General features: G+C 40.3%; 2 protein-coding genes across 6 annotated transcripts in view; both read left to right on the top strand.

Moving 5' to 3' along the window:
* LOC117429124 (general transcription factor II-I repeat domain-containing protein 1-like) overlaps positions 1–19884 on the top strand; it is a 41963-nt gene extending 22079 nt beyond the window's left edge. For both annotated transcript variants that reach the window (XM_058998327.1, XM_058998328.1), the window contains exons 12-28: positions 213–256; positions 1550–1630; positions 1975–2061; positions 4258–4317; positions 5132–5197; positions 8503–8686; positions 8964–9022; positions 9240–9311; positions 11093–11176; positions 11956–12139; positions 12658–12686; positions 12946–12993; positions 13363–13440; positions 14593–14785; positions 15591–15628; positions 15882–15994; positions 16563–19884. In XM_058998327.1, the coding sequence (XP_058854310.1) occupies positions 213–256; positions 1550–1630; positions 1975–2061; positions 4258–4317; positions 5132–5197; positions 8503–8686; positions 8964–9022; positions 9240–9311; positions 11093–11176; positions 11956–12139; positions 12658–12686; positions 12946–12993; positions 13363–13440; positions 14593–14785; positions 15591–15628; positions 15882–15994; positions 16563–16631 (1489 nt within the window). In that variant the 3' untranslated portion in view covers positions 16632–19884. The remainder of the gene's footprint in view (positions 1–212; positions 257–1549; positions 1631–1974; positions 2062–4257; positions 4318–5131; positions 5198–8502; positions 8687–8963; positions 9023–9239; positions 9312–11092; positions 11177–11955; positions 12140–12657; positions 12687–12945; positions 12994–13362; positions 13441–14592; positions 14786–15590; positions 15629–15881; positions 15995–16562) is intronic.
* A 1094-nt stretch (positions 19885–20978) lies between these two features.
* LOC117970252 (general transcription factor II-I-like) overlaps positions 20979–24589 on the top strand; it is a 92920-nt gene continuing 89309 nt past the window's right edge. For 3 of the 4 annotated variants that reach the window (XM_058998333.1, XM_058998332.1, XM_058998329.1), the window contains exon 1: positions 20979–21347. The gene's annotated coding sequence lies outside the window, so the exon portion shown is untranslated. The remainder of the gene's footprint in view (positions 21348–24589) is intronic. The other variant, XM_058998330.1, reaches the window with a different exon arrangement.

Raw genomic sequence — 24589 nt, 5'->3', positions numbered from 1 at the left:
TTGACATATCTTTACGTCTGTCTGTCCACATGTCATTCAGTTGTACAGTAAGTCACGTTGCATTTAGTGCACTTAGTGACTCCAGGTCACGGTGGTCAACTTTTTCATGACCCTGATGGCTCTAGTTTAGTATTTACAGTCGTGGCAGGGGATGTGTGCTACTGATATACATTTTGTAATTTGTTAAACGTGGTATATGTTGTTTCTTGCAGATGTACCAGTTCCTGTGTCAGTCCTACACAAGACTGTGAAGCAGGTACGTTTGGTGTGCCAGTTTATCTGCTGTTTTGGGATCATTTAAAGTCAAAAACATAAAACATCGCCCTTGACGTTAAATTCCTCCAATTCTAAAAGCTGAGCAGGATGATCCTGTACAATGTTTTGGGAAGGCCTCAATGTTTTGCAGGCTGCTCATTCATAATTGCCAGCTGTCGGTGTTCAGCCCAGAGATTCCTGGTTTTTTATTCATTCTCCGCTTCCTGCAGGTGCAGTCTCTGTTTACTAGGAGTGTGGCACACTGCGGAGTGTCCAAATGTACCCGTCTCGGTTGTTCGATGGAACTTCGAATTTGTTATAAACATTAGGTATTAGTGGAATTGTAGTACAGCACAATGCAAATGATAAGGGATTTTCATTTACTGCAGAATATTATCTGTCCTGTCAAACTGATTTTGAATCTGTTATATCACATCTGCTGGTTGAGTCACGACAAATTAACAGATTAACATTGGAACACACTGTGAAAGGAACTGTGGAAGACACATTTAGGAAGATTGTTTTGTATATATGGTTTATATAAGTTTAATATGTACAGCTGCCCCTGTCTCTCACGGTATAGGACTGTCTTCTTGTGAACATTTTTGGGGGCCAAGAGGACTGGAAAGTGCAAAACAAAAAGACACTCATATCATAAGAGACAGGAACAACTGTAAATATTAACTTATTATGAATAGGGCTGTATTTTTTTCACTGTAAAGTGGCTTATTTCACAATTTAACATAATATTTATTAAACTGAATTTTAGAATATTTTGTTTTTTATATCCATCTTTTAAAGACATTCTATTTTCACCATCAGTGAATTATCAAACAAAAAAAAGGAAAAATAACAAGACACCTGAAATATCCCCGTCTTGTACGGGACAGATTGATTTTTAGCAGAAGTATTTTGGTGCCTTTTTCAGTGAAGACATTTTAGAGAAATGATGCTGCTCTAGGCAGTGCTTTCTATCATTTACCGGAAGCAAACTAAACCAGCAATGGGTACATTTCATGGAAATTGTGAAATCTGTGAAAAATATACAGCCTTAATTATGAAGCATGTTTTAATTTGAAGGAACACAATACATACTGTAGTTAAAGCCATTATCCATCTCCTTTTATTGTCAGTTGGTAGTGTACTGAACTCGACACTTAGGACAAACAAGATGTACTGAAATGTGGCATTTTGATTGAGAGTGGCTTCATGATTGATAATAACAGATACTGCACACTGGATATTGTAAATTTTATCGTGTGTGTCACTGTATTAAGTACCTGTCTGTTTCCAGGGGCGTGGAGAGAAGCAGGCCCTGTAAAGAAGATTAAATCGGAGCCTGTGGATGAAGACATCATTCAGGTCACAGTCCCTGGTGAGCTGGGCTCCAGCCTGTAGCACTGAGAGGCCTGTGTTAGGGTTCCAGAACCCCGTGCAGTGTTTACACCTTCGCTCTGTCCCCTGCTGTCTGTATCACAGCAATAGATTTCTAAACCGCATCGTAATCCTGATTGTTTTGGTATTTTATCCACACACCATGAACGGTTATTCTTAGTATTAGAATTGTCTTTTATGTGCTTATTTTTCAGTCAGCTTTACTGTTTATTGTGTGGTCTGCCAAGATCAAAATAAAAATCCAGGTGGTGTTTGGTTTGAGAACCACTGGTTTAAACCCTTTCCATGTTGACAGCCCTGAATCCTTTCTGTTTCCTATCCCAGACGTGTCCGTCTCTTCTGAAGAAGTGAGCGAGTCCGGGCCTGACCCCATTACTCTGGAGATCAGCCATGTTTCAGAGCAGAACACAGGTAATCACGACCTTTACCCTGGACACTAGCCATGTTCCAGAACAGAACGCAGGTAATCACGACCTTTACCCTGGACACTAGCCGTGTTCCAGAACAGAACTCGGGTAATCACAACCTTTACCCTGGACACTAGCCGTGTTCCAGAACAGAACTCGGGTAATCACAACCCTTACCCTGGACACTAGCCGTGTTCCAGAACAGAACTCGGGTAATCACAACCTTTACCCTGGACACTAGCCGTGTGAAAAGAACAGAACTTGGGTAATCACAACCTTTACCCTGGACACTAGCCGTGTTCCAGAACAGAACTCGGGTAATCACAACCTTTACCCTGGACACTAGCCGTGTGAAAAGAACAGAACTCGGGTAATCACAACCTTTACCCTGGACACTAGCCGTGTGAAAAGAACAGAACTCAGGTAATCACAACCTTTACCCTGGACACTAGCCGTGTGAAAAGAACAGAACTTGGGTAATCACAACCTTTACCCTGGACACTAGCCATGTTCAGGAACAGAACTCGGGTAATCACAACCTTTACCCTGGACACTAGCCGTGTGAAAAGAACAGAACTCGGGTAATCACAACCTTTACCCTGGACACTAGCCGTGTGAAAAGAACAGAACTCGGGTAATCACAACCTTTACCCTGGACACTAGCCGTGTGAAAAGAACAGAACTTGGGTAATCACAACCTTTACCCTGGACACTATGCCATAGTTTGTATACAGTGACTTGTACAGTAGGGTGTACTTCTGTTGCTTAACTTGAGCTATTTTTGAGTTTTATGTAAATCATTTTTGTTTTAGGGTCTTTTGCTTTTCATATACAGTACTGTATGAAATTATTGTTTTCGGTTACTTTCCAAAATGCTCACGATGTAGAGTAACTGGACAGCACTTGCATACTTCAATTGTACCGTCTTTACTTTGTTGTCTTCCACAGTGAAATCCTTCTGGTCACGGGCACATTCTTCTGGGGCTTTTGTGTGTTTAGGCATTTTGTTTTTACATTTTGCCACAATTTGCAATTCTGTTTTAAATTCCACGAGCGTGTAAATACTCCTTATTGAGCTGTAATATCGCTTTAAATCTCGCGGGCAAGAACAATGCTGTGTTTCTAATTGTAATCTCCTTTTAAATCTTGCAGTAGAAATCCTCCAATAGAAATGTAGGAATGTGCTGCCACTCAGTAGTTGGGGCAGGTTTAAAGTATTCAGAACAAATCAATGTGAGATACTATTTTTTATTTATTTTTTCCCCAAAGGTGCATTCATATTAAATGTGTAGATCTCTCAAAGCTTTATCATCATCGAGTGCATTTTGTCTCCCTCTATAAATGATGTGAACCTGGCCCTCATTTTGATCTGACGGTTTTGCCAGTTGGTTTGTACAGCTGTACATTTTTTTTAACATATGGAACTGCTTTTGTGAAGGTTAATCGATTGAAAACATGATCACTGTCAAAGTCTCAGAAAGGTGGTGTTCTTTGTTTTATTTTTGTTGTGGTGTTCACCAGTTTGTGAATTAGTGTGGGCATTTCAGAACAGACTAGCGCCCACTTTTTAAAAGACACACACTGAAAATGATTTCTTTTTCGTATGGACTAGGATGCAATAATACGGCTTATCAATATATTCTAGTACGGTTCATTTCAATAGATATACAGCATTCATCAGTTTAATTACAGTAACGCCAAACCGTTTTAGAATGCTGGTGTCTAATAAGAAACATTTCTGGATCAAATCATTTTTTGATCACATTCCTACTATTAATATCAAGGGGTTCTGGTTTTTGGGGTTCACTCAACATAATCTAGTCTTGCTGTAGCTATTTGTTGTCATGGTGTATTCTTACAGTATTGTGTGTAGTTGCCGTGGTGTATTCTTACACTAGAGTATTGTGTGTAGTTGTCATCGTGTGTTCTTGCAGTATTGTGTGTAGCTGTCGTGGTGTATTCTTACAGTATTGTGTGTAGCTGTCGTGGTGTATTCTTACAGTATTGTGTGTAGCTGTTGTGGTGTATTCTTACAGTATTGTGTGTAGCTGTCGTGGTGTATTCTTACAGTATTGTGTGTAGCTGTCGTGGTGTATTCTTACAGTATTGTGTGTAGCTGTTGTGGTGTATCCCCATGCTGTCTATTGACTCGTATCTCTGTCGGCTTGCTCTGAGTTTCTAAAACAAGCTTCCTTCTCAGTTTCAGATGAAGCAACAGGAGATGATCGCACACCCCCAGTTACACAGAGGACTACTGAAGGTGAGAAATCACACAAACTGGAGCTGATATCAAAGCAAGGCTTTAAAATCTTTTTTCTTACATCACATTTGCTTTATCAGCATTATCACTGGCCCCCTTCCTTTGCTTTGATTCTTCAGTTGTTGTTGTTGTTGTTGTTGTTGTTGTTGTTGTTGTTTTTACTTAAATTCAGAAGTCCTTAGATACCAGGAAGCAGCGGCACATTTTCATCTATAGCATTCTTGTTTAAATATCTGCATTATTAAAGTATAAAAAACACGCACATGACCTTCAACACATGACAATGGTGACCACTGATCATATTGCTACTCACATTGCAGTTTTTACCAGTATTTAGAAAACCCTGTAACCATTTTAATGAAATTTGGTTCGGAAAATCTTTTGCACAAGTTGTTGAGAGAATCCGAAGTGTATCTAGAGAAGTGCTTACCCAGTCCTGATGAAAGTGTTTGTTAGCAGGAGCTGCTCCTCTGTTCTGACATCCGATCATAGACATATGTAACCCAGGCTAGAAAAAGATTTTCTTCATTTTATTAGTTAAAACATGTTTTTTACTAAACTTCGCAAACAAACAAAAAAGGCAGTAGAACTACGCGTTTCAACACAACAGGTCTTCGTCAGGTTCACAATTGTATGACTAACCAACATGACTGTAAGGGGACACTAAAACTAACGTGATAATGTATTTTGAAGCTACTTACTCTCTGTCTGTCTGTACAGTCTTTGGTGTAAATGTGTTTGGTGTACGTCGGCAGTGAGGCATGTATACAGATGATTGATCCTGACTAATTCCAGTCATGCTTTCTCGTTCCAGAGGACCTGGGAGAGATGATTCTGCACCTAAGGAAGCAGGTGGAAAGCCTTTTTAATGCCAAGTATGGTGAGTAATCCAGCACAGCCGCTCCACATGCAAAATGCCTTCGCTCAGCAGCACTTTCGTTTAATTCAGACTTCTTTCTCTCATAGTTTTCAATGTTTTTGTATAGATATCGGTGTCCAGTATATCTGGATACTATAAATGATCACGTTATTAAAAAACAGAAAAATGTGTGCTTTTAAACAAATAAAAGTCCCATTGATACAAAAATGTTACTCAATTAATTTAATTTGTTACATTAAATGTAATCACACTGCTGGGGATTGGTATTCCATGACCCTAATGTATCCCATCACCCACACCTCATTGAGATGACCCATCACAAGGAACCCTAATGCATCCCATCACCCACACCTCATTGAGATGACCCATCACAAGGAACCCTAATGCATCCCATCACCCACACCTCATTGAGATGACCCATCACAAGGAACCCTAATGCATCCCATCACCCACACCTCATTGAGATGACCCATCACAAGGAACCCTAATGCATCCCATCACCCACACCTCATTGAGATGACCCTTCACAAGGAACCCTAATGCATCCCATCACCCACACCTCATTGAGATGACCCATCACACCTCGTTGAGATACTGCTGTGCTTTATTCTCAGTATCGGCATTGGTTGACATCACCTGCTTTAAAACAACATACCTGAGGCACCTCTCGGAATTCAACTATCAATTCAAGATGGTAGCATTTGCATCAGCCACCTTTCTCAACCACTTACAGTGCCTTGCGAAAGTATTCGGCCCCCTTGAACTTTGCGACCTTTTGCCACATTTCAGGCTTCAAACATAAAGATATGAAACTGTAATTTTTTGTGAAGAATCAACAACAAGTGGGACACAATCATGAAGTGGAACGAAATTTATTGGATATTTCAAACTTTTTTAACAAATAAAAAACTGAAAAATTGGGCGTGCAAAATTATTCAGCCCCTTTACTTTCAGTGCAGCAAACTCTCTCCAGAAGTTCAGTGAGGATCTCTGAATGATCCAATGTTGACCTAAATGACTAATGATGATAAATAAAATCCACCTGTGTGTAATCAAGTCTCCGTATAAATGCACCTGCACTGTGATAGTCTCAGAGGTCCGTTTAAAGCGCAGAGAGCATCATGAAGAACAAGGAACACACCAGGCAGGTCCGAGATACTGTTGTGGAGAAGTTTAAAGCCGGATTTGGATACAAAAAGATTTCCCAAGCTTTAAACATCCCAAGGAGCACTGTGCAAGCGATAATATTGAAATGGAAGGAGTATCAGACCACTGCAAATCTACCAAGACCTGGCCGTCCCTCTAAACTTTCAGCTCATACAAGGAGAAGACTGATCAGAGATGCAGCCAAGAGGCCCATGATCACTCTGGATGAACTGCAGAGATCTACAGCTGAGGTGAGAGACTCTGTCCATAGGACAACAATCAGTCGTATACTGCACAAATCTGGCCTTTATGGAAGAGTGGCAAGAAGAAAGCCATTTCTTAAAGATATCCATAAAAAGTGTCGTTTACAGTTTGCCACAAGCCACCTGGGAGACACACCAAACATGTGGAAGAAGGTGCTCTGGTCAGATGAAACCAAAATCGAACTTTTTGGCAACAATGCAAAACGTTATGTTTGGCGTAAAAGCAACACAGCTCATCACCCTGAACACACCATCCCCACTGTCAAACATGGTGGTGGCAGCATCATGGTTTGGGCCTGCTTTTCTTCAGCAGGGACAGGGAAGATGGTTAAAATTGATGGGAAGATGGATGGAGCCAAATACAGGACCATTCTGGAAGAAAACCTGATGGAGTCTGCAAAAGACCTGAGACTGGGACGGAGATTTGTCTTCCAACAAGACAATGATCCAAAACATAAAGCAAAATCTACAATGGAATGGTTCACAAATAAACATATCCAGGTGTTAGAATGGCCAAGTCAAAGTCCAGACCTGAATCCAATCGAGAATCTGTGGAAAGAACTGAAAACTGCTGTTCACAAATGCTCTCCATCCAACCTCACTGAGCTCGAGCTGTTTTGCAAGGAGGAATGGGCAAAAATTTCAGTCTCTCGATGTGCAAAACTGATAGAGACATACCCCAAGCGACTTACAGCTGTAATCACAGCAAAAGGTGGTGCTACAAAGTATTAACTTAAGGGGGCTGAATAATTTTGCACGTCCAATTTTTCAGTTTTTTATTTGTTAAAAAAGTTTGAAATATCCAATAAATTTCGTTCCACTTCATGATTGTGTCCCACTTGTTGTTGATTCTTCACAAAAAATTACAGTTTCATATCTTTGTTTGAAGCCTGAAATGTGGCAAAAGGTCGCAAAGTTCAAGGGGGCCGAATACTTTCGCAAGGCACTGTAAGCCCATTCTTTTTCCCTCTTTCAATGAAAAGGACAATAGACTTAACAAAGCTGCTCATGAATAGAAAACATCATGGCTGGATTTTTCGAATTTGTATATTAACAACAAAGCTATATGTAACAAGAGTTGTAAGACTGATCGCCTGAGTAAGGGTTATATCTCATAGCCTGGAAATGGACCTTGACTTTAAGCCTTGTTCTGTTCATTCTGCTTGTGCTAATATTCCCTCATGCACAGACGCTCACCGGCATATAACCTTGTACTACAAAATACAAAAAACGTGTTACCTGATTTAATCACATTTGTTACATTAAATCAGCTGAATTCTTGACATTTTTTTTATTTTTTTATTCTGTTTTTCTTTCTTTCTGTCTGTGATGCGTAGAGATGTTGCTTCCATCATCTGGTGATGAGGCAGGTTAGAAATTGTAAGATGACTTGTAGAATAATAAGAATTAAGGCTTATCACAGATTTCACGATTTACATGAAATGTACCCATTGCCCTGTAGCATGTAGCTCCCCATGAAAATTCCCATTTCTAAAAGAATAGTGTAGATATACATATTTTTTATTGCTTAAAAATAAATGCAGCAAACATTTGCCTGATTGACGCACTGCCTCTTACACTGCATTCGGGATCCTGGCAGCCGGTTTAGTTTGCTTCCTGTAAATGATTGAACACACTGCACAGAGCTGCACGATTTCTTTTAAACGTCTTCAACGAAAAATACACCTGCTGCATCAAAGATCAGAAATATGTCTGCTAAAATTGCTCTGTCCAGTACAAGAGGACGTTTCACATGTCTGTTGTTGTTTTTACATTTATTTATGTTTTTATTTTTTTGATAATTCACTGATGGTGAAAGTAGAGTGTCTTTGAAAGTTGGACATCATTTTTTGTTTTAGTGTGAAATTCAGTAATTGCTTCTCCCTTGTTCCCCAGCGGAGGCCCTGGGTCTCCCTGAGCCCACCCGGGTTCCCTACTCCAAGTTCCAGACGTACCCCGAGGACCTGTCTGTGACGGGCCTCCCCGATGGCATGGCATTCCGCCGGCCCAACTGCTTTGGCATCTCCAAGCTGCACAAGATCCTGTCCGCCAGCGACCACGTGCGATTCCACATCAAGCGGTGAGCAAGCCCGGTGACCCTCCCTGCCCCCGGGCAGGGACACTGACTGCAACCACCCCTGCTGGCCTGTGGACATTTCTTCAAAGGATCACAATGCATGTTGTACCAGTCTTGGTAGAAATCTTGTCAGGGGGTAAAATCGTTCTACACGTGTAGTAAGTGGGTGACATTTGGGGTGGCAGTGCGCTGTTCAGAAGCAGGAGCTTTAAGATCGGTCTGGGATTCTGTAGGAAGTTTGGGGGATCTGTTTCTCTGAACCCCTTTTATTCTTTTCCAGACCAGAGCTGCTAACTGAAGGCTTGAAGCTTGACGCTCATCAACCCCCCAGCAACACAGGTGAGTGACATTAAACAGGTAGAGAACTGCTTCTCAGGATAGGGTGATGCAGAGGTATATCCATGAAGAAGACATCTCACTGTTCATGGAGCACAGCATTGTGTCTGTTCATGGATCACAGCTTATCACCTTTACACACAAATCCGCACACATACCTGCGTACTGTATTTGTCGTCAATGCAGTGTGGTAATGCAGATGTTTTATCTTTCTCTGCAGGTGTGGAACTGCACTCCAAGGACTCTGGAATGGATGAATTACAAGCTGCAGCAAAGAGACCTGGGTACTCAGGTAAGCACAGTTTAACACACCCTGCAGGAAAACAATTTTCTGAGAACAATTAAACAACAGTAACTATAGGTTTGCTGGAAAATAAGGTGAGCCATTGCCGTGGCTTTGCACATCTGTATTTTTAACCTGCCTCCGTTAAATCGAATAGGCTGAGACATTTCAGAACATCTCTCAATCAAATCAGACCCCACATGGCCAGATAGGATAGGTGTTTGTAGGCTGCACACTGTTACAAACTTTACAAGAGCTCTTGTAAAAGGCAATCAGAAAGGAAATGTGTAGAATGTAGTATAAGGCACTGTACGATAGAAGCTGATATCCACTCCACAAGTCAGATTGCTTACTGGCTGCTCTGACCTTGAGTAGGTGAAGATCAGCTTGTATCTTACACCGCACCTTGTACTGTATACACTATCCACCGCTTACACCGTCCAGGGTTATTTCAGGCAGCCGTTTATATCCGACAAATAGCGTTTGCCATTCCCATTGATTTCAATAACAAAGGCATCGTTTATACCATGTCAAGCACGCCATATTTCGGGCAAACTCAGCTGTTTGGATCTTGTTATGTACCATTCACATAGATTTAAATAACAAACACACTGCTTATACTGTAGTAATCCCTCTTACTAATCCACCAATCAGCTGTTTTCACCTTGTTACCTTACCATTCACATAGATTTCAATAAAAAAGGCGGCACTTTACTGTAGCTTAACAGATCGATCAATCAGTTGTTTGCAGCTCGTTACTGAGCGATTACTCCTGTACTGTACCTTGGCTATTTAATCCCTGTACGCAGTGTCGGGTTTACAGTTTGAAAAAACAGCACCGACTGCAACAGCAAATAACATTTCTCTGTAAATACTGTGCGCTTGCTAAAGCATGCTTGGAACTGTCAGTCAGCAAACAATGCAACGTTGCTTCAAAAAAGCTGGTTTTCTGTAGTTGAGGAGGAGAGTGCTGACGAAAATACAACTGAAACTGAAACTCTGACAACACCAGAGGGGATGCTAGAGGAAGAATTCTCAGCTGTGTCACCTTGGCGACCAGAACGCTCTACCTGAAACAGACACCGATGACAGAAGTGTGCCTGTTTTTAACACTGTGGCTGTGGAGCAGCATCCCTATATAAAGCCGAACTGGAATTCTTTAGAAAACGCTGACAGTTTGCCGTCCATACTTGCAAAAACAGACCGTCCAGATGCGTACCACAGTTCTTCGCTGGAAACAATTTGCAGTAATGTAGCCTACCTGTACTGTACATTTCTGCACTTGCATTATTTTTTTGCACTTACTTTTTATTACATTCATAGGTTTTAAGATTTTTTTTTTTAATTAGTGTAATGCGTATCTTAATTTTTTTAACCACTATTCCCACCGTTATTGTGTGGGAGTTTATACCGTCTATCGCTTACTGCGGGTGAATCACGTTAACACAAACACGCCCGTTCTAAGCAGTGGCGACCTCTATTATTTTTGTGTAATATATAATTAAAAAATTATAATTATACAGTATATCTAAATTCACATCATTTCCATCTACTATAATCTGATACAAAGACATTTCCAATGTGGTTTCACATCAATAACAGGGTCTGCTTTATTTGATAATGTTTTTAGTTTCAGTAAAGTCAATGACTGGTTTAGTAGCTCAGTCTTTAAGAATTGCAGTTCAGTATAATCCAGTTGTATTACTGTATCTTGTATACAATGCATAGTAGCCCCCCTCTTGTGTGGGCTCCTCAGTAATGCCGGGGTTCCCCTGTGTTTCGATCGGCAGACAGTTTGGAAGCGAAGCTCTCCAGGATCGACTTGGCCAACACTCTGAGAGAGCAGGTGCAGGATCTCTTCAACAGGAAGTACGGTGAGGAGAGGGGTGGGGGCAGTGCTCTGACTGCACAAGGGAATTAGATATACATTGGTTGGTTGGTCTTTGCTTGTATTTTATACTTTGGAATATGCAGATAAGACAACACTGTACAAGCAAAAGTTGCTTCTAATGCCTGTGGTGTAGCTCATTTTCACTTCAATGGTGCAGTTGGAGCCGGGTCACAACACAGTGATCCCACACCTGCTGGAAGCAGTCTCACACAGCTTTGCACACTTCTCTGTACATCCCTATTAAAATATGCAAAATAAAACTCAAAACGATCTTCAGCACAAGAAAAGCAGGACCAATGCTAATGCCAGTAAGAGCATGCTGTTCATGGTTTTCAAATCCGTTTCCTCGTCTGAGCGTTAATGGCATGTATGCAAATATTTCCAAGACACGGACAGTAAAAGTACTTTCTGGTTCAAATCCAACATCTGAAACTAGAGCCCTATTCACAAAACAGGAGTCAGTTAAAAAAAGGCTTTTGTCAAAATTTGATATTCATGAAACTGTTCTTGACTAAAGAAGCAAGCGGAACAGGGCTGAGGCTGGGCACGAACCCCGCACACTACAAGCAAGAATCTTAACCACACTGCAAAAGAGCCGGGCTCGTCTGCATTCGTGATTGTAGAGCTTTGAACCTCATCTCACCGACGGGACAGAATCCCACAACACTGCCCATTACACAGGCAACAGTGTAGTTTCATAAATATCAATCTGGAGTCCATTTAGTTCTAACGAGTTTGTTTTTGAATTTGCCCATGGCCCAGGTGAGGCTCTGGGTATTAAGTACCCGGTTCAGGTCCCCTACAAGCGGATAAAGAGTAACCCGGGCTCAGTGATCATCGAGGGCCTGCCCCCTGGGATCCCCTTCAGGAAACCCTGTACCTTCGGCTCCCAGAACCTGGAGAGAATCCTGTCTGTCGCTGACAAGATCCACTTCACCATCACCAGGTAGGGGGCGCCATGGAGCTGTGCAGCTGTGATGCACTCCAGCACAGAAGAGCAGGCTCATTGAAAGTATCCCGAGTGACTCACCTGGTAAAGGCACGACCTGTGGTGTGCAGGGGGAGTCATACAGTCAGGGGTCCTTCAGTACTCTTGAGCTGTTTTGTGGAATTAAGCGTTGTAGGAATTAGACATTCTACACTGGAGAGAAAATGGGGAGAAAAGAAGTACCTGGAGGTAAAAAATAAATGTATATATGTGAAGCACAATCATTCTTAGGGGAATGGAGAAAGGAATGAGGAAGGCTGTTAGGATTCTCCAGACAAGCTCAAAGCAAATTCCTCTGGGTGAAAACTGATAGAGAAAAAATATAACACTGGAGCAACAGAGCCCAGATTGCAAACACCATACAATAGAACAGACATGTAGAAAGCAATTAAAATGATGTTTACTCTTTAATAATATTGTGTTCAACATTTATTGACAACTTATCTTGACGTCTTTTCTGTGTATCTTTTCAACAGGCCTTTCCAAGGACTTATCCCAAAACCCGGTAGGAAGCCATTTTTTACTTTTGTGTGAACGTAGCTGCCCTCTGTGTGCCGGGCTGACTAGATAATGTGATGAAAGAATTACTGTACACGTTAAAGAAAGAGGAATATGGGGTGTTTTATATAAGTCTATGAGCTAGACTCTCAGTTATTTTTGTTTTTCTGAATGGAAACGATGCCAATGAATAGGAAACCACTTAATACTTCATTTTAAGTATTACTTGCTTATTTCTTCACTAATCTCTTTCCTCTTTCCTGCAGCTCCGAGGAGAATCACCTTGTTAAAAAAGGCCTACGCTTCCATAAGTGGTGAGTGCTGTTGTCGACACATCTTGTAAACCGGCAGGTAGGATCCTGATGTTGTGCAAGTGCCTCGGTGTGTATGCACACGAGTTATTTAGAAGCAGTGTCCCACAATCATGATCACACTGGAATAGTATTCCTGGGTACATGTTTACTACATTACACTATAATTGGCCTTCTGTAACCTCTGCTTCTTCAGAAACCACATATGGTTGGCTTACCAGTTTGTTTACGTTGTCCACAGTAGTTTTAGCTGTAGGTACAAACTTTCTGACTACAAAAGATGGTTGAAAACAGACTTCTGAGTTAACACTTGGTGGATGTGGTCCTACGTATGTAACATTAAAAGTGTTCCTCGTTTCATTTTCGTCACAGAAGATGAAGAGGTGAACCGGATGGGAGAGAAGGTGATTCTGCGAGAGCAGGTGAAGGAGCTCTTCAATGAAAGATATGGTGAGTTTATTTAATATTAATGCAGCATAGCAATTTGTTTTTGTTGAGTCAGATGCCTATTTGCGCAATTATAAATCATGAAGCCGCTCTCAGCCAATCAAAACACCCGATTTAAAAAACCTAAGACATGGATAGCGGCATTAACTATGTATTGTGTTATTTTCTTTGAATTAATATGTGATTTATAGTAATGTAAGATGTACAGTTGACCCTGTCTCGTACAATATGAGTGTCTTATAGTTGTTGTGGATGTGCAAGCGGTTCTGTCACATATTAACTTAAATAATATAGTTGAGCCTGTCATGTCCGATCTTGTAAGATACAATCTCCTCTATTAACCGATGGGCCTCTGGCAGGTCTCATTTACACATGCTGCTACCAGCTGAACGATACTGATGGAAACTGATCAGTGCACATTTTATTGTGTGTCTAAAACAGTAAATTCAGCTCTTAGCAGGACAGAATGGATTCAGTTGCAGAGAAAAAAAAGATAAAAAGAGAAGACTTTGCGTTTGGAAATTCAGTTTAACTTTTTACATGCTGTCACTTCACAGAACTGTGCAGTTTAACCACGTTAAGTAAAACAAAACGAGGGATTATAATAATTACTTACTGTTAAAAAGCTGAAACCAGATTCTTCCGCTGACCTCCAAGCCAGTCTGTGTTTGTGTCCACCCTTTCTTGTTGTGGTTTCTGTCTCGGGTTAACAGACAGGATGCAAAAAATAAAGAAATAAATAAACTGATTACTTTGGCATAGACTGTTTTAAGAACACTGTTTTGTAAATTGCCAAACAGTGTTTTCCGATCATTTTCACTGATTCTCTCTGTAGAGTATAGGTGCAGTGCCGTACTTTGGTGTTTTAGACATACTAATCTACCTGACATTTGTTCATTTATAATGCCCCAATGTTAATAAAGCAACTACAATATAGTGTAACGACTCCCTCTGAGATCTGATATTTGTACATATCCGATGGACGCCTGGAACCAGTTAAATCGTATATGACAGGTTCCACTGTATATATGTATGTGTTTTAACAGTGGTAGAAACCTACTGTACGTGGAACTGCATTGCAATGAAACTTTTACTGGGACGGCCAACCTGATTGTAACTAATCTAGCCCCCTGTGTTCCCCCTCTCCTCACTCAGGTGAGGCTCTAGGACTGGACCGGCCAGTCTTGGTTCCCTACAAGCTGATCCGGGGCAGTCCTGACTCCATTGAGGTTTCAGGACTGCCAGAGGAGATCCCCTTCCGGAACCCCAACACCTATGACATCACCCGTCTGGAGAAGATCCTGCAACACAGGGAGCAGGTCAAGATGCTCATCAAGAGCCAGCTACAGTGAGTGGAAACAGCCACCAGGGGGCACCCCCATCCACACACACAGGGCAATCTGTAGCTAAGCAACTATAAAACAGGCCAAACATTGATTCCGAGTTCCATACACACACTGTAGCTGTGGGTTCTAGTGGAACTCTCTCTTGTCTTTCAAATGTCTAGAAAAACAAATGAAATGACAGACTTTCACATTGAAGAAATTGAAAAAAAACTTCTTGTGGAAATGTTTGTCATTACATATATTTTGTTTATTTTAGTATTTTCTAAATGTAGCGCTATTAAGTGTTGTTTTATAGTTATGAATATCTTAAATGTCAGCATTTATTTTTCCCAGTTTTGTGACTCAGTGTCAGAGTTAATACTGAAGGACAGAAAGCCACACCTGTATCGGCAGTAAACAGTGTTGAGCAGACAGCCTCGTATCACACTGAAAGTACACCAACTTCTTTATTTATATAAATGTATCTACAGAATGTAGAGTCAGTGGTACTTGTTTGGTGGCAGGGATGACTCGGTCAATTACAATTCCAACAGGTTTTATTTACCTGGTCAGAACACAGACCATTCAAAACACACAAAGCAAATATACAGACTGTCACTGGCACATAATATCTGAACTATGCAATAACACAAATAGAAGTTCCAAGTGCTCTGCCTGTTGTAGACATTTTCACCCATGGAAAAGGATGAGGGTTGGGTAATGTTGATATGGGGCAGTCTTTCACGTGTGCATGTGGACCAGAAGGGGTTACTACGACCTGCAGAAACTAAAATACAATGCCTAATGTTTCTTCTGTTTGGTTCACAGGCCTTTTGCAGAAATTTGCACACAAGCACCCAAAACAGGTGAGATACGTTGGGTAGATAAAGAATTACAAAAGTATCTGTCATGTAGGGCTCTGTTCACAAAGCTTTAACCCAAGGGCTGTTTTTTGGGTTTGTTTTGATGGATTAAATAAATAGTGCATTTTCTTTAGAATTCACATATCTGGGAATGTGATTTTTTAATACTTTTGTGGAAGACAACATGGTACCTTTGAGTTGACGGGGGGGGGGGGGGAATTGCAATTTTCAATTTTGTTTCTTGTTTCCATGACAGCGAAAGAAGGCTCTGCCCACAAGCGTAAACGGAAGAGGCTTCCAGATGGAGGCAATGTGCCCGCCTCCTCGGGGGTGGAGTCAAGCACAGCAGCCAATCAGATTCCTGTGATGGTAAGGACAGCAGTTATCGTATATGGACAAGCGAGCATCTTAACCACTGTGCAAAAGAGCCAGGCAACACAAACTGCAGTCAATTCAGTTAATACCAGTTTGATGGGACCAGCAAAACAGCGTGTCTCATCAGTAATTCTTCTTACCAGGGATTTAAAGCCAAAGGTATGCTGTGAGTTTTTATTGACATTACACAGAGGTGAAAAATCTCTGCTGATTGGTGGTTTTCAGCTTTTATTCAGTCCCCCAGGGCTATTGATGTGATCAATGCAGATCCGGCGGAGGGAGGGGAGGGAGGGGAGGGGGGGGGGGATTGTTCCCGATTTGTGTAAAATAAGACAGTTTCATTAAGGCAGTTGTTTTTACATTACGTGCCCCGTTGGTGCTTGCTGTCTTGGCAAGTTGCTATTTCATTGGTCCACAAACAAGTACAGTGAATTAAACAGTTATGGTGCAGTTATACAGTTCACATTGCAGGAAATGGAAAAACAAAAGGAAGGTGCTGGCGAAAAATTAAGATAAGGTTAAATGCTTTTGACAGTGACTTGTGTTTTCTTTTCTTCCACAGCAGTGGCCCATGTATATGTTGGACTACAGTGGAGTGAATGCCCAGGTGCCTGGGCAAGTGAAATACTAGAAGCCCAACACAGGGCAGCATATTAACACAAGGACAATTGAGAAGTATTTATGAATAGCAATATATAACCTGTTGCTGATGGATGTCTGTGCCACTGAACAAACTCAACTGGAAGAAAAGTACCATGGATCTGGGGACTTACTGCAACATGTTAACCAATCGGAACAAAGCTACAGCTGTATGCTTCACCAGGCTGGGAGACAGTGAGGGCCGGACAGGAAAGCAATAGCTTTCATTGTCACATGAAACCTCCTCCTTACTTTACATCCTTGCGGTCAGAACACTTAGGTTCTTGGGTAAAGTAGACATGCCTTCTTCAGTGTTATGAGTTTTTAGTAAACCATTCAAACATTGTAGGAATATCGAATGATATCTGTATTTGAAAGAATGGTTCAAGTCAAAGAAAAGTCAAATTAATAATACACATTACCTACAAACAAATAGTTATTTTGTGATGGGGGGGGGGAGGACTTCTTCCAGGAAGAAGTAGACCATGAGACTGTGTGATGCACATTGCAGCTCCAGACTGATGTAAAGTGAATAAGAAGCAGGTGCTTTTTCATTTTTTAACAGGGTAATAATATTCATTTCTTAATAAGCAGTTATAATTATGTTAAGAATCATTTTCTTAAGTAAATAATTGTAAAGTGAAATTTGCTACAGTGGAACACAGACTACAGTGTGCGTATCGGGACCCTGTGGCTGTATATGCTAATATTAAACAGCTTCACCTTTTAGTGGTGGTACATTTGGTGTGAATACCACCTAGTATTACCCGTTCACCTACTATAGATGTGAAAAGGTGAGAAATACGAATGGTTTTTATTTCTGATGTATAAAAACACCACCACATATACGGCTAAACTCACAACACTGATGAAAGCATTAGCTGACATTTTGGTCTGTTTGAGTTACATATACTAGTTTTACCTTGGATTGATTTCAAGGCCAGTAGTCTGTGAGTTAACTAATACCAAATCTCAGGCACTGATGTGCGGACATGGCAAAGTCATTACACAGCCACTCAAACACATACTGTTACTCATTGATTGTGGAGGGCAGCTGCTGGAATCGAAGCACATCGTCTCTGAACTGGTCAAGTGTGTAATAACTGGAGAAATTGTAGTGGGTAATAGCTACACTCTGATTTAAATAACTATGAATTAATACAATAATGAATGTACTCACGTACACACGCGGTCTTCACTCCCAATTTAATGACATTACATCTCACTGTAGCCCTCCTGGTGATATTGTCAGCAATCTTATTTACATCTAGATCTCTGGTAAGGTCTTGATGAATATTAGAGTAAGTAGCGGGGTTCTGATAAATATAGCATTCCACGTCCCCTTGTGTTGCTACAACTGTTTAAATAACGTGCCTGTCATTTTTCTTTTCATTGTTAACCTCCTGAACACTTTTTTTACACTTTAGAACTTTAAAGTCTGTTTCAAAGCTGTTTTCAAAATGTCTGCTCTAGTGCACTGGGTTTTGAGATGAGCGATTTTAAAAATAAACATAACAAGTGCTCTGGCTTTTCTGTTCCGTACCACATCATGGATCGTTATTGCTGTGTTACCTGTTTGACAATGTGGGCAATAATCCTAACACTATCAGTGCACTAGAGCAGACATTTTGAAAAGACATTTGAAACAGACACTTTTTACACTTATAACGGTAACATAAACGTACAAGTACATTATTTAAACCTTAGCAACACGTGGGGACATGTAGTGTTATATTTTTCAGAACCCCAGTACTTACTCTTTAAGGACAGCAAGATTATCATCTGTAACTCAGATGGATTTACCAGTGAGCAGGAGGATGATGGGAAATGTAGTTCTGAGAGGTCCATGTGGGTACATGTGAAGCCATCTTGAGGCAGGGAATGCAATTTAAAAGTTTAAAAACACACACCTCACGTAAACAGTTGTAGCAACACATGGGAACATGTAACACCGTAAAATAAAAAGGTCCTTATGTACCCTTTAAAGTCTTCTAGGCTGGAGAATAAGCGTTCTGCAGCGCAGGGTGAAACAGGCGTAGTCAGAAGGATTCTTCAGTTTTTGGAAATGCGATGATGTCATGAACACTGGATATTTTTCTGCTGAGTTGTATCCAAAACATGTCTTGATCGAAGTTTTAATCTGTGCACATCAAAGTAATTTGTATAAAACTCCATTACTTACTCAACTTTACCATTTTACTTTAACAGCTATAATAGTTGTGATTGTGAAGCATCCACACTACAGTTTGACAAAACTGTACCAGTATGGACTGAGTATGACTCACTATTGTTTTATAGTTATAGTTATAAAATGCCAAAAACACGTCAGTTATGTTGATGACAGTTGATGCTTGCTGTTTTTAAAAAGCTGCTATAAGGATCCCTAAGCTGACTACTACAGTACTAGCAATGGTAGCATCGTAGTGGATTAGGCTTGATACAGTAGCACTGTGCCTGGTACAGATCTCATGGCACAGATGCCATGGTACTGCAGTGGATTAACAGGGTGTATTAATTCATATCACTAAAATCCTACTGATATTTGAAAATGTGAATGACTGGGGGCCCATTCTAGAAACAGCAACCTCATACCAATAGTGCTACCTCTGCCTTTTAGTAAAGAAGTGGTGTATAGCCATTGAAGATCACTTGGTAAGTTAATTTTGAAAAAATATATCTCTGATTCAGTTTTAATAAATGATCAGAATTTGGAGAGAAGCCAGTGCTCCTTAAAGATATATGAATAGTGAAACTCAAGAAGACTGCAGATTCTAATGCTTTTATGAGGGCCCGTGTACCACACTCAGAGAGAGAGAACCTCAGTCCTGATCTGAACACCCCCTGCCTTCCTCCCATTCAGTCCAGGGCCTCTCTCAAGCAGAGGCTTGACCATTGCACCTAACTGAGTCACAGTTTTCTAACGAACAAACCAAATGCATTTCATTTTGTGACCTGAGCGTTCTGCATGTACAGCATTCCTCAATGTTCATCAGCACAGCACCGGTAAGTCCTGGAAGATTCCTCAGCGTGATTGGTTGTGTTGCACATGAACCGTAAGCAACAGATTATATTGTGATAGTGAAATAACTAGAATCGGTTATGAATGTAATTTATGTATAAAAGAAGAGAGACCTGTATATTCTAACCTGTAACATTGCCTTTCACAGTTACTGGTATCTAGAATTTCTACGCTGTATTCTTGCCATCATGGCCTTGGAAATAAAATGTGTTGCCTTGCATTTTTATTTTTGTGCAGTCCTGTTTTAATTATTGATCAGATATGAACAAGGTATTGATTTGTGCGAAATACCCATTCCAGCCCCTTATAAAAGTTTACCATAGTGAAAGAACTGTAAAGAATGATGAAGCATTTTTTTAATAAAAAAAAAATATTGTAAACTATGGTAAATCTATAGTATAACCATGGGGAAAGGAAAACTTTATAAGGGGTAGCACGATTTCTGAATAACTGTCTGTTATTTTGAAAATCGTACACCTAACATGCCTTTTGATTTCGGTTACCAGATTTCCAGCGTGAAAAACTGGGACGTTTGCTTTTTCTTCTTCATCTTCTTCAATTCATTAACAGTATATAATAACAATCATAATTTAAAAATTAAACATGGGTTGGATTTAGTGTAGATCATAACAGCTCTTTTTTTCTTTCTATTGTCATCTAATCGTAACATGTTCTGTGTACAAAAAACAGAATAGAAAAAATAGATCAGCTATTACCGTTTAAACATGTGATATACACATAACCAGAATTATTAAACAAATAAGCCATAAGATTGTTTGTTTATTTTGTTTTTGAATGGCGCTGATAAGTTGTTATCTTGCTGAGCACAGCACACTGTTGTGAATGTGAATAAGCAAAAGAGGGATGATTTAGCAATGTTACTGTTTCATGGCCGGGACATTAAAATGAAGGCTGAAAACTGGGACAAAACCAGTTTTCCCGGGATGTCTGGTAACCTTTAATGTTGATGAAATAGCATAACCAATGGAGGATATGCGAGCAGCAGCCTTTTTGCGGGTCTTTATTACCACAGTCTCCTGCCATTCAGAAACTCCCAAAACATTGCTGGGAGTAGTTTTAACATCAGGGCTGAAAACTTCAATAATAGTTTAGGTAAAGGAAAAATGTGTTATATTTAGAATTTGTTTTGTGCCAATATAAAATCACGGCCAATTACCACAAATAAAAGCTGAACACTCAGTAGCAGATGTTACTACATGCTCATACGACGTTGGTGCGATGCAGTCTTGGAGTTATAGTCCATAACGCTTGTAAAAGCTATTTAAACGGATTTCTTCGTCCCCTTAGAGGACTACAACTCCCAATATGCATGGCGCGTATTCCTCCTCGCGCGAGCTCCCGTAACGTAACGCTGAACAATAAACGGTGGGGAGCTCGATTCCTGGACTGGGTTAGAGTCAAGGAGGTGGAGGAGGTGAGCGCAAATATTTACATTTAAATCATAATAAAATACTTCAAAGAAAAAAAAACACGTTTCACACCACAAATTGTGGAGCGCACGGGAAGCCAGTGACTTGCTCACTTGGGGATTTTGTGACGGTTTTTTTTTTTTTCTTTCCCCCACACAACCGGGTCGGGTCCTGTTTTATTCATTGTGGTGTGTGACACTCCGAGTCAACAGAACACAGCTGCCGAGACCGTGCACAGCCGTCAGCAAAAGAGCGCAAAGTAAGTGAAATCCGTAGCTTTAAGTAGCGTGCATGTGCCTGTGCTAATAATGTCTGCATAAAAGTTGGATTTTTTTTTTTTCATATGTGGTTTATTTACTTGTTATAGAAGCCCTTCCAATAAAAAACATTATAATGTTTGCAAGCATTTATTATTGTTTTAAATGTGTTATTATTATTATTATTATTATTATTATTATTATTATTATTATTATTAGTCGTAGTATGTTGCTTTGCTGAGGAGCAGCCTGGAACGGTGACTCGCACACCATCTCTTTCACCGCAGTGTTTGTTTATCATGAACAGATACCAATATTAAGAAAACCACAGTCCAGCGCAGTGACTGCAGACTGTCATTGCTTTGATTCTGAGGAAAGCGAGAGGAGCTCCTTAGGAGTGTAGAGGGGGTCACGTCACCCATTAACTCGGTTTAATAACATGCTGTTTCAAAAACATTGTGGAGAAATGTGTAGCTCGCTGTACGGTTAACAGCTACAATAGAATCCAGTTTCTCAATACTGGACTAACGTTTTTCTGGCTGTACTGTTCCAGTCTGTGTGAGGTGTTTTTTGCTCCCAGTTGCAAGTGGAAGGACACAAAGCTTCCTCCAGGCGTCTCTCTCGGGAAGGCGGAGGGATATTACTGGCTGCACACTGGGAGGCTGGTTCGGTCTCCTGTCTGTGTTGTTGGGCCGTTTCACAAGTGTTTCCAGGCCTTAAGAAATGTAGCAGCATTATCCATCGTGTTTTATTGTTTTTTTGGATGTATTATAATTGGTTTGTAATGTTTGGGGTAATTGCAGCAATGTTTTCAGAGAGTTGTGTAAATGAAATAAAAGCAACGTGGTACGGAACATAAATCAAAACAGTGCACTCAAGTCCAAAACATAATATCCCTCGGAATGATGGCATGGTGGTTTAAGAAAATAAATATCTTAATACGTGGAAGAGATCCATATGTGCAGTAAGGAATGTTATGTGCCAGATATATTTTTAACAAGTAAATATATTTTGCAACCCCCTTCTCAGCTTCTTAAATTAGTCAAACTAATTTTTCCTGGGTCAAAATCTCAGAATGTAACAAAATGATTAGGTCAATTATCCATCATTCTGTAGTCCCCAAGACCCTGTCAAGATAGTCTCAACAATATGGTGTTTTCACTGACTCCATGAAAGGGGCAAATTTACAGTTCCCAAAACTTAATGACCCTAAGCATGGGGACAAGTGAGGCTTAATTATGAAATGGGTGTAACTTGCAGAACAAAATCCCAGTGAACCATATGATTTGCATAGGGGGGTGAGGGGTTCAGGGTATCCCCCTTCCTAAGAATGTTGTGGACAATAATTGATTAATATAACTTGCAATTTGAATTAAGAACCCATCAATGAATGGCGTGTACAAACAATCATATGTTGATAACCACAAACTTCAGTTTTTTTAAATCCCCCAGTTTAATCCACTTTCTACCTTTCATATGCTTACTCAGACTCGTCTTGTGCTGTGCACTGAGGCCGGGAACCAGCCAAGACTGACCTTAAATCGACTCTTGCATCGAAGTTTTATGTTGCGGGTTGTACAATGACTCGGTTTTAATGTCAGTTTGTGGGTCACTTGGGTTTTCTGGATTTGCCATATGTACCTGCAGAACATACAGTATTGTCAAGTGTGTTTCTTTAAGTTCACAAAATGGAGATTGTACAGCGAAACTGGGTGGGAACACCGTTGTGATTTTAGTGTGTGTTACGCAGGCCTGCTTGACAGATCGGATGGTGTGCCGTGTAGGCATTGTTTATGCAAGTCGGGTGCACTGAACTCCGCCTCATACTCGTGTACAGTTGTCCATTGCACTGCTGCAGATTGAGGTGTCTGCCACGAAATCCGCGTGGTCAGATTTCTTTACGTACTCTTATGAACTGCTCAGCATACACTCTTATCTCAGGGGAGACGTTAGGAGGACAGAGATGTTATTACTCCTAGTGGGATATAGTTCGTGCTCTGGACCCGCAGTATATCCAGATGACTAATATAGAACTCAAGAAATTGATAGACTCATGTATTTAAAGTTTTTTACGAATCGGAGTATGGTCAGCACTCGTTCGGTTTATTAACGGTTAAATATTGGATAGAGTAGCTACAGGCTACGTCGTATCCCCAGCTGAAAGACACACTGGGCAGTCCAGTGTCTTAACAGATATCAACATTAACACTTTAATACATGTATATATGTGTTAATCAAGGCCGACAAGCAGGCCAAGAACACGTCATCTAAAGTACCCAATGGTCTATTTCAGCACATTCAACAAAACTCTCTCTTATTTCTAAAACCTAGCGTGAGTCCCTTATGGCAATACATGTGAGATAAAATAATAATAATTGCTTAATGCTTACCCTTTAATATAAATCGTAAAAGGATATGGCTGTCTTCACCAGGCAAATGAAACTGAATTCAATCAGCTCAATTGTGTCGGTTTGCAAAAGATGGACCACCTTGCCCTGTCTGGGATGAGTGTGGTACTCCATTGAAATTACTCTGGAGTTAAATAGGTTTTTCATCTCATTGGAATACATGGGACGCCTCAATTAAATCCAATCATTAATCAAGTGAGACAGCTCTTTATCCCTTCTACAAATAATAGTTTTCAAAAGATCCGGACTAACTTTTCAGAATTAATAGGTGTCACGGACTTCAATAAATTCAAAACTTCACATTTGTTTCAACTCTCATGATCTCATTTCTTTGCTTTCCTCCGAGCCCCTCCTTTATCTGAAAAGTTAGGCTAAGTGAACCAAGGTTCCCAGGATCTTGGTTTATAATATAATATAAAAACACTACTGCATGCGAAACACTATTTTTATATGTGTTATATATGAGAGATGTTCTTAATATGTGACATCATCTTCTAAGTGATTATATTATGCTAAATTAAAGGTATGTGTTTCTTTTAACTTCATATTGTTTCATCATTTTGTTAATGAGTCAGTTTTGATTCCATATACCATTGTCTAACAGAGTATTTGACAAAAGTTTGTCTCATACAATATTCAAGTCATTTAGTTTCACTAAGTTTAAGTGGTAATAGTTTTCATTACAATTATTTATCCCTTAAGAGATGCACTGACCAGGCTCTGACCTGTACCTCTCTGGGAATATGTTACTGCTAGCAGTTTCCACAGTCTCTTGTTTTGTTTTTTCCAAGGTCAGAGTCTGTGCAAAGCACTTTATTAGATATATGACCTGTCCA

This window comes from Acipenser ruthenus, chromosome 24 (assembly GCF_902713425.1).
Source record: "Acipenser ruthenus chromosome 24, fAciRut3.2 maternal haplotype, whole genome shotgun sequence".
In the NCBI taxonomy this organism is placed as follows: Eukaryota; Metazoa; Chordata; class Actinopteri; order Acipenseriformes; family Acipenseridae; genus Acipenser; species Acipenser ruthenus.
Note: the sequence above shows the minus strand (reverse complement) of the source record. Positions and strands in the feature narration are given on the sequence as shown.